Here is a 21,810-nt window from a genome sequence, read left to right on the forward strand (position 1 = left end):
CAGGCTGGAGTGCAATGGCGCGACCACGGCTCACTACAACCTCGATCTCCCGGGCTTAAGAGATCCTCCCACTTCAGCTTCCTGAGTAACTGGGACCACAAGCGCATGCCAACATGCCCGGCCTTTTTTATTTTAGTAGTAGTAGTATTATTATTATTGTAGCGACGAGGTCCCACTGTATTAAAATAATATAGTGATCTCGAACTCCTGGGCTCAAACGATCCTCCGCCCTCGGCCTCCGATAGTGCTGGGATTACAGGCTACGGCGCCCAGTCTCTTTTTTTACAAAGAATGTAAATAGCTGGTGGGTGTTAGATTGGCAGCTGTTTGCAAAGATGTCAGACTATTTCATTACGGAAAGATGCTCTCAAAAGACGAAATAGGTAAATCGAAAGAAAGTGTCCATTTTTTCTCAGTGGCCTAATCTATCAGGTATCATGCTTGGTTTTGAGGACACAGAAAGACAGCGCCCTCATGGAGTTCAAAGTCTGGTGGAGGAAACCAATCATAATAATAATGAGGGGTTAACGACAACAGAGCCTTGAAAGATAACATCTCCAGGGAATAAGGAAGAGCATTCTAAGGTATTTTGCCAAATGGCAAAAACCGCGGTTACTTTTGCACCAACCTTAATACAAATAAAAGCATGTACACAAACAAGATACTCGAGGAAGAATACGGCTGACACATAGAAACGGATCGTTATCTTGGGGTTTTCCTGCAGCCTCGTTTGTTTCAGTCACATAACACCCCAAAATCTGTGGACGGTGAGTGAGAGCTAGTATCACCCGGAGTCACGGCTGTTGCCTCGTAAGACTTTAGATGCAGCCCGCCACCGGGAGAAACTGGAGGGAATCCGCAATACACAGGAACCAAGAAGGGCTACGTGACAGGGGGTGCCCCGCAGCTCTCAGCCGCCGGCACTCCCAGCCCTGGGTTTCCCGCCAATCTCAGTTCCTAGATCTTCCCAGGCTCCGCCCGCCGCCGAGCGGTCGGAGAGTTTTAAGGAAGGGGAAGTGTTGCAAGCCTATCGATATCTCTGGAATAGACTGCGCTACCCTGCGCCGCCGCCATCAGACTCTCGCAGACTTCTCTGTAGATCGCTGAGCGATACTTTCGGCAGCACCTCCTTGATTCTCAGTTTTGCTGGAGGCCGCAACCAGGCCCGCGCCGCCAACATGGTACGTTGAATCCCGACCTCTGGAAGGTTTAGGGCAGAGCTCCGGTGACTGGGGGATGACGAGCCACCTCTCCTGTCATCCTTAGCGCCGCCCGGGGCCACGAGGTATGGGAGCCTCGGCAGACGGCCGGGCTCCGGCAGTGATTCAGCATCTCCGGCCTGGCCGGGCTAGGGGCTGTCGGTAGCCAGTGCGGCCTTTCCACCGCTTTCGCTTCCCGGGGAGCCTCCGACACTTCCTCCTCTGTCAGCTAGATGAGTTCGCCCCTCAGGTTCCTTCAGTGGAGTAGATTCTGAGCGGTCCAGAATAGCCCCTAGTGCTGTGTATGGGAGAGGAGAAGACAGAGACTTGACTTGGAGGCCTACCTGTACCACCAGTGCGGACTTGACCCCCATGTTTGTGTTCCTGGACCGCGTCCGTTTTCCTGGTGGGTCCGTCTGATTTATCTCTCCCCTAGACCTCGGTTAGAAGAGGCCCTTTTCAATAATTTTGTCCAGTCACCTATTTACAGATGAGTAAGCCGAGGCTGAGAGGGGAAGTGATGGAATCTGGGTTACAACATAGGGTTCTGGGTTTCCAGTGCTGTGCTCGCACTCAATCTCACTCCCGTGATTAGTCTCCCCAGCACTGCTAGACTTGTTAAAATAGTCATAATAGCCGTAATGGTTCTATCGCTGCAGCTGTTTGTGTCCACCTCTAACTTTGAGGACATTTTTGTTCATTCAATATGAATATACAGACAGAGCATTTGTACAAGCATAACTACAGTGAACGTTCAAAAGTCATACATGTCCCTAATCATAAAAGCAGAAAGGGACGTTTAGATAAAGAACTGTGGGAGTATGTGTTAGGGGGATTTGGGAAGAAAAGGAGAAGACTTCCAGAAATCGACATTTAAGCTAACTTAAAGAAAAGAAAGGCTTTTAACCATTTATTAGGTCCCAATAAAAGGGAGCAGCATAAGCAAAAATAGGCAAGAAAGTTGATTGTGAACTTTAGTAATTGAGCCTAAAGGGATTGCTATGGAGGGTGTTAGAATAAGAGGTTGGAAAAATAGGACCCATTTAGATCTGCTTCTCCCTCTCCCACCAGTTTATGGTAAATGTAGAATTGGCTTACGTCTGAGTACAGTAGTAATCTTCCAGTAAGATTGCATGAACAGAGTGCCTTAACATTGAATGGAAACACAAGCATATTTCTTAATGAATGTTAGAGTTGGGATTTGAAATGTTCTTCTATTAACAGGTCTTTTTTTCTTTTACTTCTAGTTTCGAAATCAGTACGACAATGATGTCACTGTTTGGAGCCCGCAGGTAAAATAATGTTTTTTAAACTATTTCTGTGAAATGGCTTTTTGTGGCTGCAATATATTTAGAAGCTTGTGAGAGCATAGGCTTGGGGAAAATGGAATATAATATTTTAGTCGTTCTTGGAAGTTGCATTTATAATTAAAATAGGTCTCCTGGTGGACCTAGAGGACATTATGTTAAGTGAAATAAAGCCAGAAACAGAAAGAAAAATATTTCATGCTCTCACTTATGTGGAATATTTTGTTTAAAAGAGCAAATATATAGAGAGAGAGAATAAAACAGTGGTTACCAGGGTAGGGAATAGCAGTGGGGAGGAAAAAAGAGGAGATACAAAGTATCAAATATGTAGGTTGAGCAAGTGGAAGGATCTAATGTACAACATGAAGACTACAGCTAATAATGCAGGTAGTGTTTTGTATTCAGGATTTTTGCTAAGTGAGTAGTTGATAGCTCTTGCCACAGCAGAGGAAAATGGGTAAGTATGTGAGACAATGGATGTGTTCATTCTGTGATAGTGACCCTACTATATATGTGTATCTTACAACATCATGTTGCATACCTTAAGTATATACAACAAAATTTATTTTAAAAGAAGCTTTTGGCTAGGCACAGTGGCTTATGCCTGTAATCCCAGCACTTTGGGAGGCCGAGGAAGGTAGATTGCTTGAGTCTTGGAGTTCAAGACCACCCTGAACAACATGAAACCTGGTCTCTACAAGAAATACAAAAATAAGCTGGGCGTGGTGGTGCCTGCCTATAGTCCCAGCTACTGGGGACGGTGATTTGAGAGGATTGCCTGAGCCCAGGAGGCAGAGGTTGTACTGAGCTGAAGATTGTGCCACTGCACTCCAGCCTGGGTGACAGAGTGAGAACCTGTCTCAAAAAAAAAGTTTCTTGATTTAAAAAAAAATCAGTTGAGATTTAACTATGCCCACCTGACATTTGAAAACTCTAATTTTTAATTTATAAAAGGCCTTCTAAGATGTGGTTTTGTTTTTTTTTCTTTAGGGCAGGATTCATCAAATTGAATATGCAATGGAAGCTGTTAAACAAGGTTCAGCCACAGTTGGTCTGAAATCAAAAACTCATGCAGTGTTGGTTGCATTGAAAGTAAGTAAAGTAATAAATATGTCTTCCTCTGTAGAAAACTATTAATGTAAATTTCACCATAGACAATAAGGTTGTAAACTTATTTTTACATTTTTTTTTTTAACATCTTATAATGTCTCCATTTAGAGGGCGCAATCAGAGCTTGCAGCTCATCAGAAAAAAATTCTCCATGTTGACAACCATATTGGTATCTCAATTGCGGGGCTTACTGCTGATGCTAGACTGTTATGGTAAGTATAATCATGAAAAATAAACATCCTTTTTGATTCATAATTGATTAGTTTTCTCAAAAAGATCCAGATAAGATATTTTAGGAAGTTGTCTGCCAGAATGCTTGTAAATTAAGATTATGAATACCTTGGTGGGTTTGAGTTTGTTATTAAATTTTCCATTTTTTGATCCCCATAGGAATAACTCATAAAATTAAACATTAGCACTTTTTAGAAGTCCCTGAGTAATGTGATATTTGTTAATACAATGTATATTGTTTGAGACCCTGTTATGTCTAAGAAGAGCTTGATACTTTTGTCTGGTTTCTAAGGAGAAGCTGAACCATACTTGTTTTCTTTGTGCTTGTTTTCTTCAATACATCAGTATTTATTAGACATTTATTTTTTGCAATGCTCAATACTGGATACTGCAGGGTATACATAAGTGACTCAGACATGGATCTTGTCTTAAAGGAACTTGAAGACAAGTTTATCTATGAACTCAAATCTAGTTTATCTATAATATAACAGAAAACTTTCTGTGAGAGTCTAGAAGAGACAGAGTATTTATGGTTGAAAGGCAATATGTAAATGAAGAGATAGGGCTTTGAAATTGCACAGATTGAGTTCTCACCTTCACCACTTAGTATCTGAGATTGGGCTAAATACCTAAACACTGAATTTTTTCCAGTGTTTTCTTTATCAAGGCTACTTTTAAATGTTATTATTATTTTTTTTTTTTTCTGAGATGGAGTCTCACTCCCACCCAGGCTGGAGTGTACTGGCACGATCTCAGCTCCCTGCAACTTCCACCTCCCAGGTTCAAGCAATTCCCCTGCCTCAGCCTCCCGAGTAGCTGGGATTACAGGCACCCGCCACCACGTCTGGCTAATTTTTGTATTTTTAGTAGAGACGGGGCTTCGCCATGTTGGCCAGGCTAGTCTTGAACTCCTGACCTCAGGTGATCCACCCACCTCAGCCTCCCAAAGTGCTGGGATTATAGGTGTGAGCCACCACCATGCCCAGCCTATTTTTAAATATTTTAAATTGCCTACCATAAAGCACTAACACAGAGCCTTTCAGGTATTATGTGAGTATGTGTGTTGTGGATGGCAGGCAGTTAGCTAAAACCAATCTCTTAAATTTATAATTTGATTAGGAAAGAAAGAATATAAATTATAAGGGTGGGCCTGGCACAGTGGCTCCTACCTATAATCCCAGCTCTTTGAGAAGCTTAAGGCCAAGAATTTGAGACCAGGGCAACATAGTGAATCCCCATCTCTACAAAAAATTTTAAAACTTAGCTGGGTGTGGTGGCACACACCTCTTGTCCTAGCTACTCAAAAGGCTGAGGTGGGAGGATTGCTTGAGTCCAGGATTTCAAGGTTGCAGTGAGCTATGATAGTGCTACTGTACTCTAGCCTAGGTGACAGAGTGAGATTCTATTTTTTTTTTTTTTTTTTTTGAAACAGAGTCTCATGTTGTCACCCAGGCTAGAGTGCAGTGGTATGATCTCGGCTCCGCCTCCAGAGTTCAAGCGATTCTTCTGCCTCAGCCTCCCAAGTAGCTGGGACTACAGGCATGTGCCACCACACCCGGCTAATTTTTGCATTTTTAGTAGAGACGGGGTTTTGCCATATTGGCCAGGCTGGTCTAGAACTCCTGACCTTGTGATCCGCCTGCCTCGTCCTCCCAAAGTGCTGGGATTACAGGTGTGAGCCACAGCACCAGGCCAAGTGAGACCCTATTCTTAAAACAACAGCAGCAGCAAAAGCAGTGTAAATAGTAGTGCTATTGTTTAAGAATTTCAGGCTGAGTGTGGTGTCTCATGCCTGTAATCCCAGCACTCTGGGAGGCTGAAGCAGGTGGATCACCTGAGGTCCAGAGTTTGAGACCAGCCTGGCCAACATCATGAAACCCTGTCTCTACTAAAAATAAAAAAAATTAGCTGAGCATGGTGGCAGGCGCCTGTAATTCCAGCTACTCAGGAGGCTGAGACAAGAGAATCGCTTGAACCCAGGAGGCAGAGGTTGCATTGAACTGAGATCATGCCATTGTACTCCAGCCTGGGCGACAAGAGTGAAACTCAGTATAAAAAAAAAAAAAGAAGGAAAGAATTTCAAGTTATTCAGCCAGTCCCTTACTCTAAGTCAGCAATATAATGACAGCCTTAAGGGTTTCCACCTACTCTTCAAAATGGAAAATGTATTATATTATCAAACATTTTATTTAACTCAATCTATAAAATATTGCCATGCCAACACATAATCAATATAAAAACTTTATTAATGAGTTATTGCACGTTTTTAGGTACTAAGTCTTTGAAATTTGGTGTGTTATTTTGTACTTCTGAATTCCGTCTAGCTACTTTTCAAGGGCTCCATAGCCACACGTGATTATTGCATGCGATATTGGGCAGTTTACTTTTAGACAGCATTGGGAAATGGACTTGCATATAAGTACTGAACAAACAGCTTGGTTCCTGTAGTCAACCATGTGATGATCAGATGTGACATACACATATACTGGACAAAGCAACATTGAAAGAAAGGAGCATATCCATTTCTTGTTGATCTTATTTATAGGCATGAATTCTCTTCTCCCCAGTGTTAACCTTGCTTGAATTTCATCAGATTTAACAGTGAGACTCAGCGGCTAGTGTCCACTATCTCCTCTAGAGTGCTTCTTATGAATAGAAGTAACAGTAGCAGGAACACGTAAAGATGCCCTCTGCTGTGGTTTCCATTTCTTATAGTTGCTGTTTCGGGGAAATGTTAGTCTGCTTTCAAGAAAAAAGGACAGAGTAGATAATCTTTTTGCTGGTTCAAGATCTAGAATTAAGATTGCTGACAGTGGGAAGGATAAGAGAAGAGAGGTTGCTCTTTTTCTCTTGTTCAGCCTTCTCTGTTCTATAAGTGCTGTGAGACAAAGATTCTCTAGAGCTAAAAAATATTTCAGTGTTTTTTAAAAACCTTATGTGGCTCCAGAGTTTGGCACAAAAACGTACCCTTGCAGGCATGTCTTTCTTACCTTCTGTCTTTCTTATATGGATGTGATCCATGTAAACACTTGGAATAATGCGAAATGAAATCAAACAATTTAGATTGGAATAGTTGTCTATAATTTGCAATTACTAAACTTTGTTTCTTTTTTAGTAATTTTATGCGTCAGGAGTGTTTGGATTCCAGATTTGTATTTGATAGACCACTGCCTGTGTCTCGTCTTGTATCTCTAATTGGAAGCAGTATCCTTTTTATGTTAGCATTTATGGATATGAACTTTGAAGGGTTTTGATACTTCTGTTAATTATTAGGAATATGATAATAACATGACATAGGTAAGATTGTGAAAACTTTAAAACAACAAATTGGGTTGCTCTTTCATTAGCCTTTATAAGCAATTGATATTTGCTAGACATAGATAAGCCCAACTTCAGGAAAATTAAGCATCTTTTTAGAGGGGATTTAAAGTTTCTTAATGGTTCTGGATGTCCCAAGAAATCCTAGACCCCTTGTATCCAAAACAAATCAGATTTTACATGGGAAGAAATCATTTTGTTGGCACTCTTTCTTAGATTTGGTAGAAAGTCAAACATTTTATATTAGGCCAAAGAAATAGTGTCCTTTTGCGTTATTTCTCTGGTGGATTATGTAACAATTAAGGAATAAGCCAGATACCTTTGTTAATAATGTATAATTTGAAAATAAAGACAGTACTTCATTCCTTGTTAAAACAAGCTCTTTAACCAGTCTAAGAGACCCAGATACCAACACAACGATATGGCCGGAGACCATATGGTGTTGGGCTGCTTATTGCCGGTTATGATGTAAGTTCATTGAATATTGTTATATGTTAATGATTTTTTTTATTAACTAGAAATTTTTATAATTTTTAGTTCAACCAACGTAAATAATTATGTGGTGTATTTATTTCTATTTGTAGGATATGGGCCCTCACATTTTCCAAACCTGTCCATCTGCTAACTATTTTGACTGCAGAGCCATGTCCATTGGAGCCCGGTCCCAGTCAGCTCGTACTTACTTGGAGAGACATATGTCTGAATTTATGGAGTGTAAGTGATAGCCTTGCTTTTTTTTTTTTTTTTTTTTGGTCTCTTCCAGTCTATATAGTAAATAAATATAGTATCCTAACTACATAAAACTATCAGTCTTACAGAAAGAATTTTTTTTTAAATTAAGCCCAGGAAGAGTTTGTTTCTGTCACATATACTAACTTCAACTTCTGGTTACCGCCAGAAGTTAAAATTGATACCGTAGTTTCAATCACGACTAGAACTTTTTCAAAATATAAATGTGTTCCCAACCTTGAAAATTCTTGATTCATTTGGTCAGAAGTGTGCCCTGTGGAGTGGAGAGTGGAGAACCACTATACTACCTGCCAGTTGTAAGCTCTGTTCACTTTTAGTTTTCTGCGAGTCTTATTTTAAGCCACACAGACATTTCTGCATTAGTAGTCCATAAACAAGAAATAAAAAGGCAGTGTAGCTGAGGGAAAAGAAGGTAAAAGAGGTAAGATGTTATGACAGGGCAGGTTTTCAAGTGCTTTGCTTTGCATTGGAAGGAGGGTATTGGGTTTTACATTTCTCTTTGTCATCTTATCTGTTTTCTGGTGACATAGCATTCTTTGGAGGAAATATTTGGGGTTTAGTGAATGCAGAGAAAAATAGTTTAATTGACATTACTCAGAGCAAACTGTTGTAGGATGACAATAGGTTTAACTTTGGGAAAAAAGGATTCCTTGGACAAATAAGCTTGGTAAATGCTTGCTTAAAGTTTAACATTTTAAATTATGGTAAATGGATTGGGGTCCCCAAGGTTACCCCTAAATTGGGAGATTTGCTAGGACTTAAAGCACTCAGCATATAGTTGTACTCTCAGGTAAGACTTATAACAATAAAATAACAATACATAGGTGGATCATTAAGGAAAAATACAGTCCAGAGGAATCTATGTGCAGGCTTTCTTATGCTCTTTCCTTCCCAGAAGGAGTCACAGAGTACACTTGCAGCAATATGTATGTGATGTTTCTGCCCAGGGAAGCTCATTGGAAACTCAGTGTCCACAGTTTGATTCAGAACTGCTCATCTCGGCACCCTCTGCCTAGCACATTTCAACCTGCATAGGAAATTCCTAAAGATTGCAATAAATCCATAGATAATTTTGGGGAGTACTGCTACTTAAATGATACAAGGCATCTGATCCATGAACATGGAATATCTTCATTTATTTAGGTATTTAATTCTTTTTTTCTTTTTTTTCTTGAGACGGGGTTTCGCTCTTGTTGCCCAGGCTGGAGTGCAATGGCACAATCTTGGCTCATTGCAACCTCTGCCTTCTGGGTTCAAGCAATTCTCTTGCCTCAGCCTCCTGAGTAGCTGGGATTACAGACTCGCCACCACGCCTGGCTAATTTCGTATTTTTAGTAGAGACAGAGTTTCTCCATGTTGTTGGTCAGGCTGGTCTCAAACTCCCAACCTCAGGTGATCCACCTGCCTTGGCCTCCCTAAGTGCTGGGATTACAGGCATGAGCCACTGCACCCAGCCAGGTATTTAATTCTTTCACTGATGTTTTCTAGTTTTCCGTGTACAAATCATATTTGTCTTATAAGTATTTTATTACTTTTGGTGCTGTTGTGAACAGAATTGTGTTCTTAATTTCATTGCATATTATTCATTGCAACTACGTAGAAATACAATTGATTTTTGTATATCAATCTTATATCCTGCAATCTTGCTGAACTCGTTTATTAGTTCTAGTCATTTTTTTATAGATTCCTGAGATCATGTCGTCTGGGAATAGAGATAGTTTTACTTTCTCCTTTCTAATTGCCCTGGCTGGAACCTCTGGTACAATGATGAATAGAAGTTGCATGAACAAACATTCTTTTTTTTGTTCCTTAACTTAAGGGAAAAGCTTTTAGTCATTCACTATTAAGAATGATGTTACCTGGCCGGGCGCGGTACCTCACGCCTGTAATCCCAGCACTTTGGGAGGCCAAGGCAGGTGGATCACGAGGTCAGGAGATCGAGACCATCCTGGCTAACAAGGCGAAACCCCGTCTCCACTAAAAATACAAAAAATTAGCCGGGCGTGGTGGTGGGCACCTGTAGTCCCAGCTACTCGGGAGGCTGAGGCAGGAGAATGGCATGAACCCAGGAAGCAGAGCTTGCAGTGAGCCGAGACTGCCCCACTGCACTCCAGCCTGGGCGACAGAGCGAGACTACGTCTCAAAAAAAAAAATGTTACCTGTCAGCTTTTTGTAGATGCCCTCTATAAGAGGTTGCTTTCAATTACTAGTTTTGTGTTTTTATTATGCAAGGATTTTAGGTTTTATCACATGCTTTTTATGCATCTCTTGAGGTGATTATGCAGGTTTCCCCCTTCCTTCTGTTAACGTGTGTTACACTGACTTTCAGTTGTTGAACTAACTTATCATTCTTGGGATAAATCTCGCTTGTCTATGGTATATAATTTTTTAATATGTTGCCAGGTTCCATTTGTAGTTTTTGTTGAGGGTTTTATTTTTTTATTATTGTTATTATTTTTTGCATCTATATTGGGTCTGTAGTTTTCTTTTCTTGTGATGTCTTTATTCTTGGTATCAGTGATACTGGCCACATAGAATAAGTTGGAGATTCCTTTTTACAATGAGCAAATATAGGGACTAGGATTCTACAGAACACATTCTACAAAACTTGGAGTTGTATAATTTGTTGTCAGGATTTTGATTTGACCTAGCAAAAGAGAAGATCAAAATTGTAACAGAAATAATGAGTCATCTCATTAAATAATGATCAGCAATGTCATAGAATGCTATTAAAAGATTGTATGACTAGCATTAAACTTGGCTGTTTTTACTGTGATAAATTTAGTGTGTAACTAAAAACCACAATTTCAGACTGTAGATTTGATAAATAACAGAAGCCTAACAATGAAATTAAGAAATAATTGTTGATTTATTACATATAGGCAATTTAAATGAACTAGTTAAACATGGTCTGCGTGCCTTAAGAGAGACACTTCCTGCAGAACAGGACCTAACTACAAAGGTAAGTATTGTCTTTTCCAATTGTAGACATTAATGTTACAGTTTAAACCTTTATTGCATAAATGTAATGGAGTATATATACAATATTCTTTAATTTGGGATATGATTGTCTTGCAGATTCTTTCCCTTTAAGCTATTTGCTAAATAATCCAATTTTATTTTTTAAGCATTTCTTTTTGGTACAAAGCAGTAAAACCAGTAAATCTCATGCAAAATGTCCTTCATTATTTTCAGCAGATTGGCCTATCTTGGTATTATTTAGTTAACAAAAATATATATATATTGAGCACCTACCATGTGCAGGCACTTTCTAGGCATTCAAAATATAGTAAACACAACAAATACCTTTTCCTTCATGGAACATACATCCTAGTAGGGAAAGATAGTATACACATAAGTACATTATATAGTATATTAGAAGAAGATAAATGCTATGTAAAAAATAAAAAAGGGTAAAAGGAGAAAGAATGACTTAATTGGATGTAGGTAGGTGGTCAAGGATATTTTCACCAAGAAAATGAAATTTGAGGAAAAGATATAAAGGAGGTAAGTGAGTGTGAGCTATGCAGATGTCTAGAGCAAAATTATTCTAGGAAATACAAATGCAAAGGCCCTGGTATTCAAGGCAAGGAGGCCAGTAGTATTGGGGTCAATCATCAAGAGGAAAAGGAAAGAAATCAGAGAGGTAATGGAGGTCCCACAAGGCATTGTGGGTACTCTGCATTTTACTCTGAGTGGGCTATTAAGAGTTTGAGCAGAGGAATACCATGATTTGGTTTAGGTTTTAAAACAGTCACTCTGGTTGGCATTTTAACAACAGATTGTGGGCTGGGCGTGGTGGCTCATGCCTGTAATCCCAGCACTTTGGGAGGCTGAGGTGGGTGGATCACTTGAGGTCAGGAGTTTGAGACCAGCCTGGCCAACATGGTGAAACCCCGTCTCTATTAAAAATACAAAAAATTAACCGGGCGTGGTGGTGCATGCACTCCAACCTGGGTGACAAAGCAAGACTCCATCTCAAAAAAAAAAAACAAAAAACAGATTGTAGGAGTAGATAGATAGTGGGGCTATGGGTAGAAATAGTTTTAAGGCTATTCAGGTAATTCATGTGAGAGATGATAGTGATTGGAACAGAGTGACAGAGTTTAAGATGAAGAGTAGTGGTTTAATTTTGTATATCTTTTGAAATTACAGCCAAAAAGTTTGCTAATAGATTTGTTGTAGGGTGTGAGCGGGGAATGTCTCTGAGGTTTTGGGCCTGATTAATTGGAAGGAAAGATTTATGATTTACTGAGGTGAAGAAGTGGGAGGAACAGGTTTTAAAGTAGGCGTTGGGGAGGAAGGTCAGGCAGTCAGTTGTGGACATGTAAAATTTGAAATGCCTTTTTGTCCATTGACGGTACAGAGTAAGCAGTTATAAGCAACCAATGGAGTTCCACAGAGAGTGGTCCAACCTACATTTCACATTTTTGAAGTCTTTATATAGAAATGGCATTTAGAGTCTGGACTGGAAGAGATTCCTAAAGGAATTGAATAGTTAGACAAGCGTTATGAGAACTGGACCAAGAACACTCTAACCTTTAGCGACAGGGAGATGAGTAGGTATTAGCAAAAAAGACTGAGAAAGGTGGTCAAAGAAGTAGGAGGAAAACTTGGAAAATGAGGCATCTTTGGAGGCAAATGAATAAACTTTCAAGGAGGAAGGGCAATGAAGTTGTCACTGAGGACTTGACAAGACAACCTTAATGGAATGATAAGGCAAAAATGTGATAGTGGAATCAGGAGAGAATGGGAGATGAGGAATTGGAGATAGCTCTTTGGAGGATATTTTCTGTTGATGGTCCACAGAAATGGAGTGGTGACTGGAAGAGGAGAGAGAAATTGTTTTGTTTTGTTTTGTTTTTTAAGATGGAAGAAATTATATCACATTTGCTGCATGATTGTGAGAGTAATCCAAGTAAATTTAGGGAAGCATTTATGAGGAAAAATAATGAGAAAATTGTTAGAGCAATGTCCTTTAATAGTACATAGATGGAAGGGTTGGCCTTAGAGAGAAAATTTTAATGGGAAAGGAGAGAATCTAGGGACATAGGTATAGGAAAGAGTGGATACAGTGGGAACTTGTGAAAGTTCTCTTCCAATTGCTTCTGTTTTTGCAGTAATAAAGGAACAAGGTTTTCAGCTGCAAAGAGCTTGGAGAATGTTAGAAGTGTCTTAAAGAAGGGGAGCATGAATGATGTAGGAACGGGTATAGTAGGATCCAGGAACCACTAAGGCCTACTTGAAGTTAATGATCATTAATAAAGTGAGATTAGTCACTTTTATCAAGCCACTTTGTTATAGTGATTGGATAATTATTGTTTAATATCAATGTGAAGACTTTATAACCTGCATAATCTTTTTTAAAAAATGTTTGTAGATAATATAGATCTTTGGAGTTACTCATGATAATCAAAAGTGAGTATTAATATTAAATCTGCAAATGACAAGGGTCTGCTAGTTTCCTTCTTTTTTCCCCTACCCATAAATGGTTTTTAAGGTTTAATTCAGGTGCTATATAAATCCTTATTCTACTTTTTTCACCCAATATTTTATTATATGTATTTTTTCATCCAAATTATCTTATTTTACTTTTACCATTTCTTACCTTCAGAATGTTTCCATTGGAATTGTTGGTAAAGACTTGGAGTTTACAATCTATGATGATGATGATGTGTCTCCATTCCTCGAAGGTCTTGAAGAAAGGCCACAGAGAAAGGCACAGGTATAATCATATCACAAGAGGCCTTAGTTCTATTGTAAGCTGCTGTTCTTACCACAACTGTGTCTGTAAATTTTCCATTTTGTCTTAAATATTGAAATGGGCCCATAATTCAAATGGCAACAGGAAAATTAAGAACTGAATAAAGTTAAATATTGAAAGGGCAGTGATCTCCATAAACACAAAAAGGGGACCAGGTGCGGTGGCTCATGCCTGTAATCCCAACACTTTGGGAGGCTGAGGCGGGTGAATCACGAGGTCAAGAGATGGAGACCATCCTGGCCAACATGGTGAAAGGCCGTCTCTACTAAAAATACAAAAATTAACTGGGCGTGGTGGCACGCACCTGTAGTCCCAGCTACTCAGGAGGTGAGGCAGGAGAATCGCTTGAACCTGGGAGGCGGAGGTTGCAGTGAGCCGAGATCCCGCCACTGCACTCCAGCCTGGGCGACAGAGTGAGACTCTCTCTCAAAAAAAAAAAAGTGGGGGAGAAGTGTTGATTATTTGGTTATCTATTGCTAGGTAATAAGCTACCCCAAAACTTAGGGGCTTAGAACAACAAACACTACTTCTCACAATTTTGCAGCTGACGGGCTCAGCTACATGGTTCTTTGCTGGTCTCGTCTGGGATCTCTCAAACATTGCAGTCATTTGTGGGGTGCAACTGGAACACCCAAGAAAACTTTAGTCACCTGTCTTCTTTACTAACACACCTTTTAGGTGTCTTAGAGGAGCATCTATAAGGCAAAGACCTCTGCTAGGATGACTGAGCCTCTATCCATGTAGTTTCAGGGCCACTTCTTCAGCAGGGTCTCTCTAGCATGTTGGCAACTCAGGGCTTGCAAAAGTCAGAAGTGAAAGCCTCCAGGCATTCTTAAGGCTGAGACTCAGGACTGGCACAACATCACTTATACACATTCGGTTGGTTAAAGTGAGTCACTGGCCCGGCCCAGATTCTGTGTGAGCGGAAACTGGAAGAAATGCTCATTGGGGGCCAGCTTTGGACACTAAGATGGCTCTTCATGAAGAGAAAAGCATCAAGAAGTGAATCTCAGGTTAAATACGGGTCTTTTTGCTGGATGTTTAGAATACACATTTGCTATTTATAGATGCTTATTTGATAGCTGTGTAATTGAAAGTAAAAAAGAATCTAGTATGGAAATTTCTACAGCATGAGTATTTTGAACTTGAAAAGGATATTGTTGGTACTATTTGGGGGAGCAAGATTTGCAATATTTAAACTGTTTTTGGTAAAAACTAGCACTGTTGGGAAGAATGCTGTGGAATACCGCACAACTAGTTTGGTAAACGGGAAAAGAATGTCTAAAAAGTGCTGATTGTATTTTAAGCATAATAGTGATAATACAAGGGAGGCTTTTACTCCTGAGCAATACAAAGTATGTTAAAATGGTAGAATTGTTCAATGATATTTAGGTTTTCAGAAATGTGAAATTATATGTACAGTTATCCTCAAACAGTGTGGGGTTTAGTAGTGCCAAACCCCAGCACGGTTGAAAAATCACATATAACTTTTGACTCCTAAAAATCTTCTGATAGCCTGCTGTTGACTGGAAGCCTTACCGATTACATAAACTGGCATTTAACACATAAATAGACTAGTTTCTTTTTTTTTGTTTTTTGAGGCAAAGTCTTGCCCTCTTGTCCAGGCTGGAGTGCAGTGGTGCTATCAGACCTCACTGCAAGGTTGAACTCCTGGGCTGAAGCGATTCTCCCACTTCCCCCTACCCCACCAAGTAGCTGAAACTACAGGTGTGTGCCACTGTGCCCAGCAAATTTTTTTTCTTTTTAGTAGAGACAAGATCTCACTGTGTTGCCCAGGCCAGTTTCAAACTCGTGGGCTCAAGCAGTCCTCCTGCCTCAGCCTCTCAGTGTGTTGGGATTACAGGTGTGAACCGCTGCACCCAACCAAATAGACTAGTTTCTACATATATTTTATGCATTCATGGCATACCTTTTTCTTATTCTTTTTTATTATATTTCTAGGCTACACAGTTGGTCTGCTAGTTTATATTTATTGGAAAAAAACAAACAAACAAAAGCTTCACCCTAAACAATGTTAGAGTAAAAGCAAACAAAAAGAAAAAGAAAAAAATCTGCATATAAATGGACCCTCACTGTTTAAACCTTTGTTGTTCAAGGGCCAACTGTATTTTTTTTTTGAATAAAAAATCTTTATTCACCTCAAATCATGAGCACTCAAGGAGAAAAAAAGTACTGCTCAGAAATGTTAACAGAACAGTGAACTAAAATTGTGTATTCAGAATATCTCTTTACCCCTTTTTCTCAATTTTTTATAATGTAATATTTGTGATTAGATGTGTATACTGCTCATTTTACATATTTTCTTTTTTTCTTTCCCTGTTAAGCCTGCTCAACCTGCTGATGAACCTGCAGAAAAGGCTGATGAACCAATGGAACATTAAGTGATAAGCCAGTCTATATATGTATTATCAGATATGTAAGAATATAGGCACCACATACTGATGACAATAATCTATACTTTGAACCAAAAGTTGCAGAGTGGTGGAATGCTATGTTTTCGGAATCAGTCCAGATGTGAGTTTTTTCCAAGCAACCTCACTGAAACCTATATAATGGAATACATTTTCTTTGAGAGGGTCTGTATAATCATTTTCTAGAAAGTATGGGTATCTATACTAATGTTTTTATATGAAGAATATAGGTGTCTTTGTGGTTTTAAAGACAACTGTGAAATAAAATTGTTTCAATGCCTGGTATATTGGCTTTTTATTTTTTTAAGTAGCTTCAACTGTATATAGTAGTCTGGGATTACAACTGGTCATTTGCCTAATTAAATTGCCTTATTTTTAGTGATGGAGAAAAATAATACCTCTTATCTATCATAACCGTATAACAATTCTCCAGTGTATGGACTGGCTGCGTGAGAATCCATGGAGATTTGGTTTAGAATACAAATTTCAGGCCGGGCGCGGTGGCTCATGCCTGTAATCCCAGCACTTTGGGAGGCCGAGACGGGCGGATCACGAGGTCAGGAGATCGAGACCATCCTGGCTAACACGGTGAAACCCCGTCTCTACTAAAAATACAAAAATTAGCCGGGCGCGGTGGCGGGCACCTGTAGTCCCAGCTACATGGGAGGCTAAGGCAGGAGAATGGCGTGAACCTGGGAGGCGGAGCTTGCAGTGAGTGGAGATTGCGCCACTGCCCTCCAGCCTGGGCGACAGAGCGAGACTCTGTCTCAAAAAAAAAAAAAAAAATTTTAGGGTTCAACTGTGGTGATTTTAATTAAAACTTAAGAAACCACCACTTCCTGATATAAGCATCAACTATCATATGAATGGTTTTCTTTCCAACCAGCAGATGGCAGTAGTTGTAGCTCTGCTCTTTCTAGGGAACTTCTATAAAAACAACACATGGGAAATTTTAATCCTAAACCTTTTATCCTCTCCAGCCCCACTCCAGCATGATCTTTAGGCTGCCTTCTGTTATTCCCATGAGTGGTATACTCAGGTATTGCAGAACCATTTTTATCTTAGACCATGTAAAATGAAATTAGAGGAAATAATCTAATTTTTAAAAAAACAAAAAAACATAATCCTGGCTGGGCATAGTGGCTCATGCCTATAATCCCTGCACTTTGGGAAGCCAAGGTGGGCAGATCACCTGAGGTCAGGAGTTCGAGACCAACCTGACCATCGTGGAGAAACCTCATCCGTACTAAAAATATGAAACAATTAGCTGGGTGTGCTGGCACATGCCTATAATCCTAGCTACTCAGGAGGCTGGGGCAGGAGAATCGCTTGAACCCAGGAGGCAGAGGTTGCAGTGAGCCGAGATTGTACCATTGCACTCTAGCCTAGGCAACAAGAGTGAAACTCCATCTCAAAAAAAATTTTAATTTAATTTAAAAAAACCCATAATCCAAAATTTGGCTGTTGATGTCTAGAGGAGTTATTTTATTTTCTGAGATAATACATCTTTCTGAAGAGAAATTAATTTACAGATAGTAACCCATTTTAGACCTAATTCTAATTAGCTGCTACTGGCTTTGGGCAAGTTACTTAACTATTTTAAGGAAACCCTTTGGAGAATTATACTGAGGGTTAAAAGGGAGAATTTATGTGATAACACCTTTTAAACTCTAAAATTCATACAATGTTATTTTATTTTTCCCCCCAACTTTCCCAAATCTTCAAAAACCTTAGTAGGTTTAAATCTCCCGGATTTCTTAGACAATGGTAAAAGTAGCTCTGGGAGCCCTATTAAGGGAAAGATGTCAGTTTCTCCACCAGTAGCCTCAGGAATCTACCATGTAAGCTTGGGAGTTAGATGCAAGTACCGTGTGGCTATTTGACCTACAATGGAGTTGCATCAAGCACATGTAACTTTCCACACACATACACACACACACACACACACACAATAGTGAACTCAGGAACTCCCACCTGCCTCCACACTCAATGGGTATATAGTCTGGGGAGGGAGCATAAGCGGGAAATGTAATAATCTGCCTTTTGCTTAGGCAGGTCTCTCTTCCACATGCCTTCCATTGGGTGAGCCTCTCTTTGCTGAATGATTCTGTTCTTTAAAAATATTGTGGCTCACACTTGTAATCCCAGCACTTTGGGAGGCCGAGGAGGGTGGATCACCTGAGGTCAGGAATTCAAGACCGGCCTGGCCAACATGCCAAAACCCCATCTCTACTAAAAATACAAAAATTAGCTGGGCATGGTAGCACACGCCTGTAGTCCCAGCTACTCGGGAGGCTGAGGCAGGAAAATCGCTTGAACTTGGGAGGCGGAGGTTGCAGTGAGCTGAGATAATGCCACTGCACTCCAGGCTGGTCAGGCGACACAGCGAGACTCTGTCTCAAAAAATAAAAACAAAGATATCGTATGTTTATCCTTGTGGAACATGCACTTGTTCCACAAATGCAAACCACTAGTTGGCTTGTATTCAACTAAAATAAATAAATAAATAAATATTCTGTATTGTATTTCAGGAGCAATTTATTTTTTCAACGTGATTTTTAGTCTTATATACTGACTTTCGAACTTAAAGTCCTCCCACTCCAGTAATACTCAACCCCACTGTATATACAGTTCATTGTGACGCCCTTTCACGTTTAGTCTGTTGTACTCACATACTCCATTTAGTCTGCTGAATAATTACAAACAGTAAAATCCTAATGATGTTTTATAAAGTCTGTCACTGATACAAAGATACTCAATTCACCTGACATTTATTGAGCATGTATAAGTGCAGCTCTGAAAAACTGGCATGGAATAAAAGGCAGTAGCTAAGTGCATTGGCTCACGCCTGTAATCCCAACACTTTGAGAGGCTGAGGTGGGAGGATTGCTTGAGTTCAGGAGTTCAAGACCAACCTGGGCAATATGGTGAGACCCCATCTCTACAAAAATTTTTAAAACTTAGCTGGGTGTGGTGGCACACACCTGTGGTCCCAGCTACTCAGGAGGCTGAGGTGGGAGAATCACTTGAGCCCAGAGTCTGAGGCTGCAATGAGCTATGATCACACCACTGTACTCTGGCCTGGGTGACAGAGTGAGACTCTTGTCTCAAAAAAATAAAAGTAATAAATAAAGTAGATGACAGGATTCAGGTCCTAGTTCTAACTCAGTGTTTGGCCATTACATGATTTGGTGGGGCAAGTCCCTATTCTCTAGGCCTTGACTTTTTAGATATCACAATTTCTATGGTCCTTGATATAATGACAAAGTCTTTGCTCTGCATTTATAATTTAAAAGGCATTCAAAATTATATGATTATATCTTAGAGTAAAAAAGCCCAAAACAAAATGTGTTTTACAATAGATCAGGAAGAGTTAATGAGGCTAATATTAAGGTCTTTATACCCATTCAAAAAGCTTTGTACTTAAGAATATGGAAAAATATATGCACTGCCAATGACAATTGTAGGTTCAGATCTAACTAAAGTAATATGTAAAACATTACATTTTCTTGCCTTTTCATATTTAGTACTTAATGACTTGGGGTCATGAGAAAGCTCAAAGTTATTCTGTAACACAATGAATCTCCAGGGCAAATGAAGTCTGTACGGTTTAAGTCCTACCCCATGATGGCCCTAAACTGAGCTTTCTTACTGTAAGTCTAGTTTTTATACCTTTTTTGCTGACAGATTGCCACTTTTTGGTAAGTTAAGTGGGCTTGGAAACCAGATAACTGCATTTGTAAAACTTCATGTTAAAAACGAATACACAGAAAAGGAACAAACTGTTGTACACACATCTTGGATTGATCTCAAGGGAATTACACTGAGTAAAAAAATCCAGTCTCAAAATATTATTGTATAATTCCATTTATATAACATTGAGATGATAAAAATCATAGAAAATTATTAGTGGTTGCCACAGGTTAGTGTGGGAGGTGGCTATGGCTATCAAAGGACGACATGACAGCATGAGAATCCTTGTGATGGAACTGTTCTGTGTCTCGACTGTGTTGGTGATCACACACATATAAGAATGATAAAATTGTCTACAAGTGAATATAAAAATGACTACATGTAAAACTAGTGAAGTCTGAATAAGGTTGGGTGAATTATGTCTGTCAATTTCTTGAAATTGATATTGTACTATATGCAAGATGTTACTATTGGGAGAAACTGGGTAAAGAGTATATGGAAACTGTATTCAAGTCACTCTACAACTGGTTTTTAAAAATGAGTGCACAGAATCAGAGGGGGCACTCTTAAAGTGCTGTCAACACACGGCTTTTGTAATACATTTTGGGTGCTCAAAGAATTTGTAGTTTGCTTGATGGTTCTAAAAAGAGAAATCTCAAAAGAGCTAGATCCTACATAAATGAGGTACTATTGGTGTTCCATCTTCTGATGAACCTGTTAATTAGGGCAGTTGCCGTCAGATCTCTTTTTATTCACAATATTTTGCTTAAGCTTTAAAATATTTTGTTATTAATAATTGGCCATAAAACCTTTTTGGGGGAAGAGGGGGGGTAGGGGCGGGGCGTGCTATGGAACTTCAAATGGGCAAAACCAAAAGTACTGTGGCTGATTGCAGCTGTAACAATTAGGTCTTTGGAGATACGTAAAATCCTTTAAAACAGTGACTGTCTCCCTTTATGCATAAAAATTTTTTCTAATCTACTGGGTGCTCAGGAAGGATCACAGAAAGAGGGCATTATTAAATAAAAAGAAATTATACAAATGTGGCTTTGGATTTTCAAATAACGCTAGCCCTACCTGCAGAGAGGCAGATTCAAACTACAAGCGATGTTAAGAACTGAAATGGATTTTAATCTAGTGACCATTAATAAAATAACTGAATTAGTTTCCCAATAGTATTAGTTAATTTCCCAGTTTATTAGGGGGTGAGCAAGAAAAAGCATTCCTGGGTTTCCACTTTCCAGTCCAGAGCTGTTTTTCACAGGAATACAGCCCTGCAAAAGTTTCCCTCTCTCCAAGCACTTCCTCCCCTTGACTGTTCCTGGAAGAAGGAACGATTTCCAGTTAGAGTTTAAATGAGCATAGTGCCTAACTCAGCTCTTTGCTTTCAGGGAAAACTAGAAAATACGTGGTTTCATTGCTCTGCGGCCTAATCCAACCCTGGACGAGAGAAGAGTAAGAAAATAGGATATACTTGCAGCGCGCAAGCGCTGCACAAAGAAGGCATGTCCTCTCTGAGTCGCCGTAGGTGCTAGGTGGCTGTGGCTTTGCTCGTTACCCCCCGCCCTTCCACGTCAGCCAAGGACTCTGGAGCCGCCGCCGCTGCTGCGGGTTGGAGCCGGAGTAGACGGATCCACGGCTGCCCCAAACCACTACCCCTCGGAGCCTGGTAGTGGGCCACAAGCCCCCAGTCCGGGAGGAGTGGTGGGTCGGGCAGAGTCGGAAGAACTGGCTCTCTAGCTGGAAGATGCGGAAAGGGAGCAACTAGGCCGCTTGCGTCTGGGCCTGGCAGAGGGGACGGGGTGGGGGTAGGGGCGGGGGGCTAGGAAGCTCCGGGTCGGACGCTCCATCACGCCCTCTGTATTGGTCAGGGGTCTTTCCCTCCCAAGACCCCGAGGCTTACCCTTTCAGGCCCAGGCCTGCTTTGCTGGGGGAAGGGGAGGAGGAAGCGGGTGGGGCGAGGTGGGGGTGCAGCGCGCTGATCAAGGGACCCGCGGACGTATAGT

General features: G+C 40.2%; 2 protein-coding genes across 5 annotated transcripts in view; both read left to right on the forward strand.

Moving 5' to 3' along the window:
* Positions 1-964: 964 nt before the first annotated feature.
* On the forward strand, positions 965-16,396 carry PSMA1 (proteasome 20S subunit alpha 1). Of its 3 annotated transcripts, none has more exons than XM_008006086.3 (10): positions 965-1,181; positions 2,447-2,491; positions 3,497-3,598; positions 3,725-3,828; positions 6,963-7,051; positions 7,563-7,633; positions 7,750-7,879; positions 10,798-10,877; positions 13,530-13,640; positions 16,025-16,396. In XM_008006086.3, the coding sequence occupies exons 1-10, from the start codon at positions 1,179-1,181 to the stop codon at positions 16,079-16,081; spliced, it is 792 nt and encodes a 263-aa protein (XP_008004277.1). In that variant the 5' UTR covers positions 965-1,178; the 3' UTR covers positions 16,082-16,396. The 3 variants fall into 3 exon arrangements, with proteins under 3 accessions (XP_008004277.1, XP_008004286.1, XP_008004293.1); XM_008006095.3 differs by having other exon boundaries at positions 1,110-1,605; XM_008006102.3 differs by having other exon boundaries at positions 1,140-1,285.
* A 4,951-nt stretch (positions 16,397-21,347) lies between these two features.
* Positions 21,348-21,810, forward strand: part of COPB1 (COPI coat complex subunit beta 1) — a 45,044-nt gene continuing 44,581 nt past the window's right edge. The window contains exon 1 of one of the 2 annotated variants that reach the window (XM_008006126.3): positions 21,348-21,473. The gene's annotated coding sequence lies outside the window, so the exon portion shown is untranslated. Of the gene's footprint in view, positions 21,509-21,810 lie in introns of both variants that reach the window. The other variant, XM_008006115.3, reaches the window with a different exon arrangement.

This window comes from Chlorocebus sabaeus, chromosome 1 (assembly GCF_047675955.1).
Source record: "Chlorocebus sabaeus isolate Y175 chromosome 1, mChlSab1.0.hap1, whole genome shotgun sequence".
Lineage (NCBI taxonomy): Eukaryota > Metazoa > Chordata > Mammalia > Primates > Cercopithecidae > Chlorocebus > Chlorocebus sabaeus.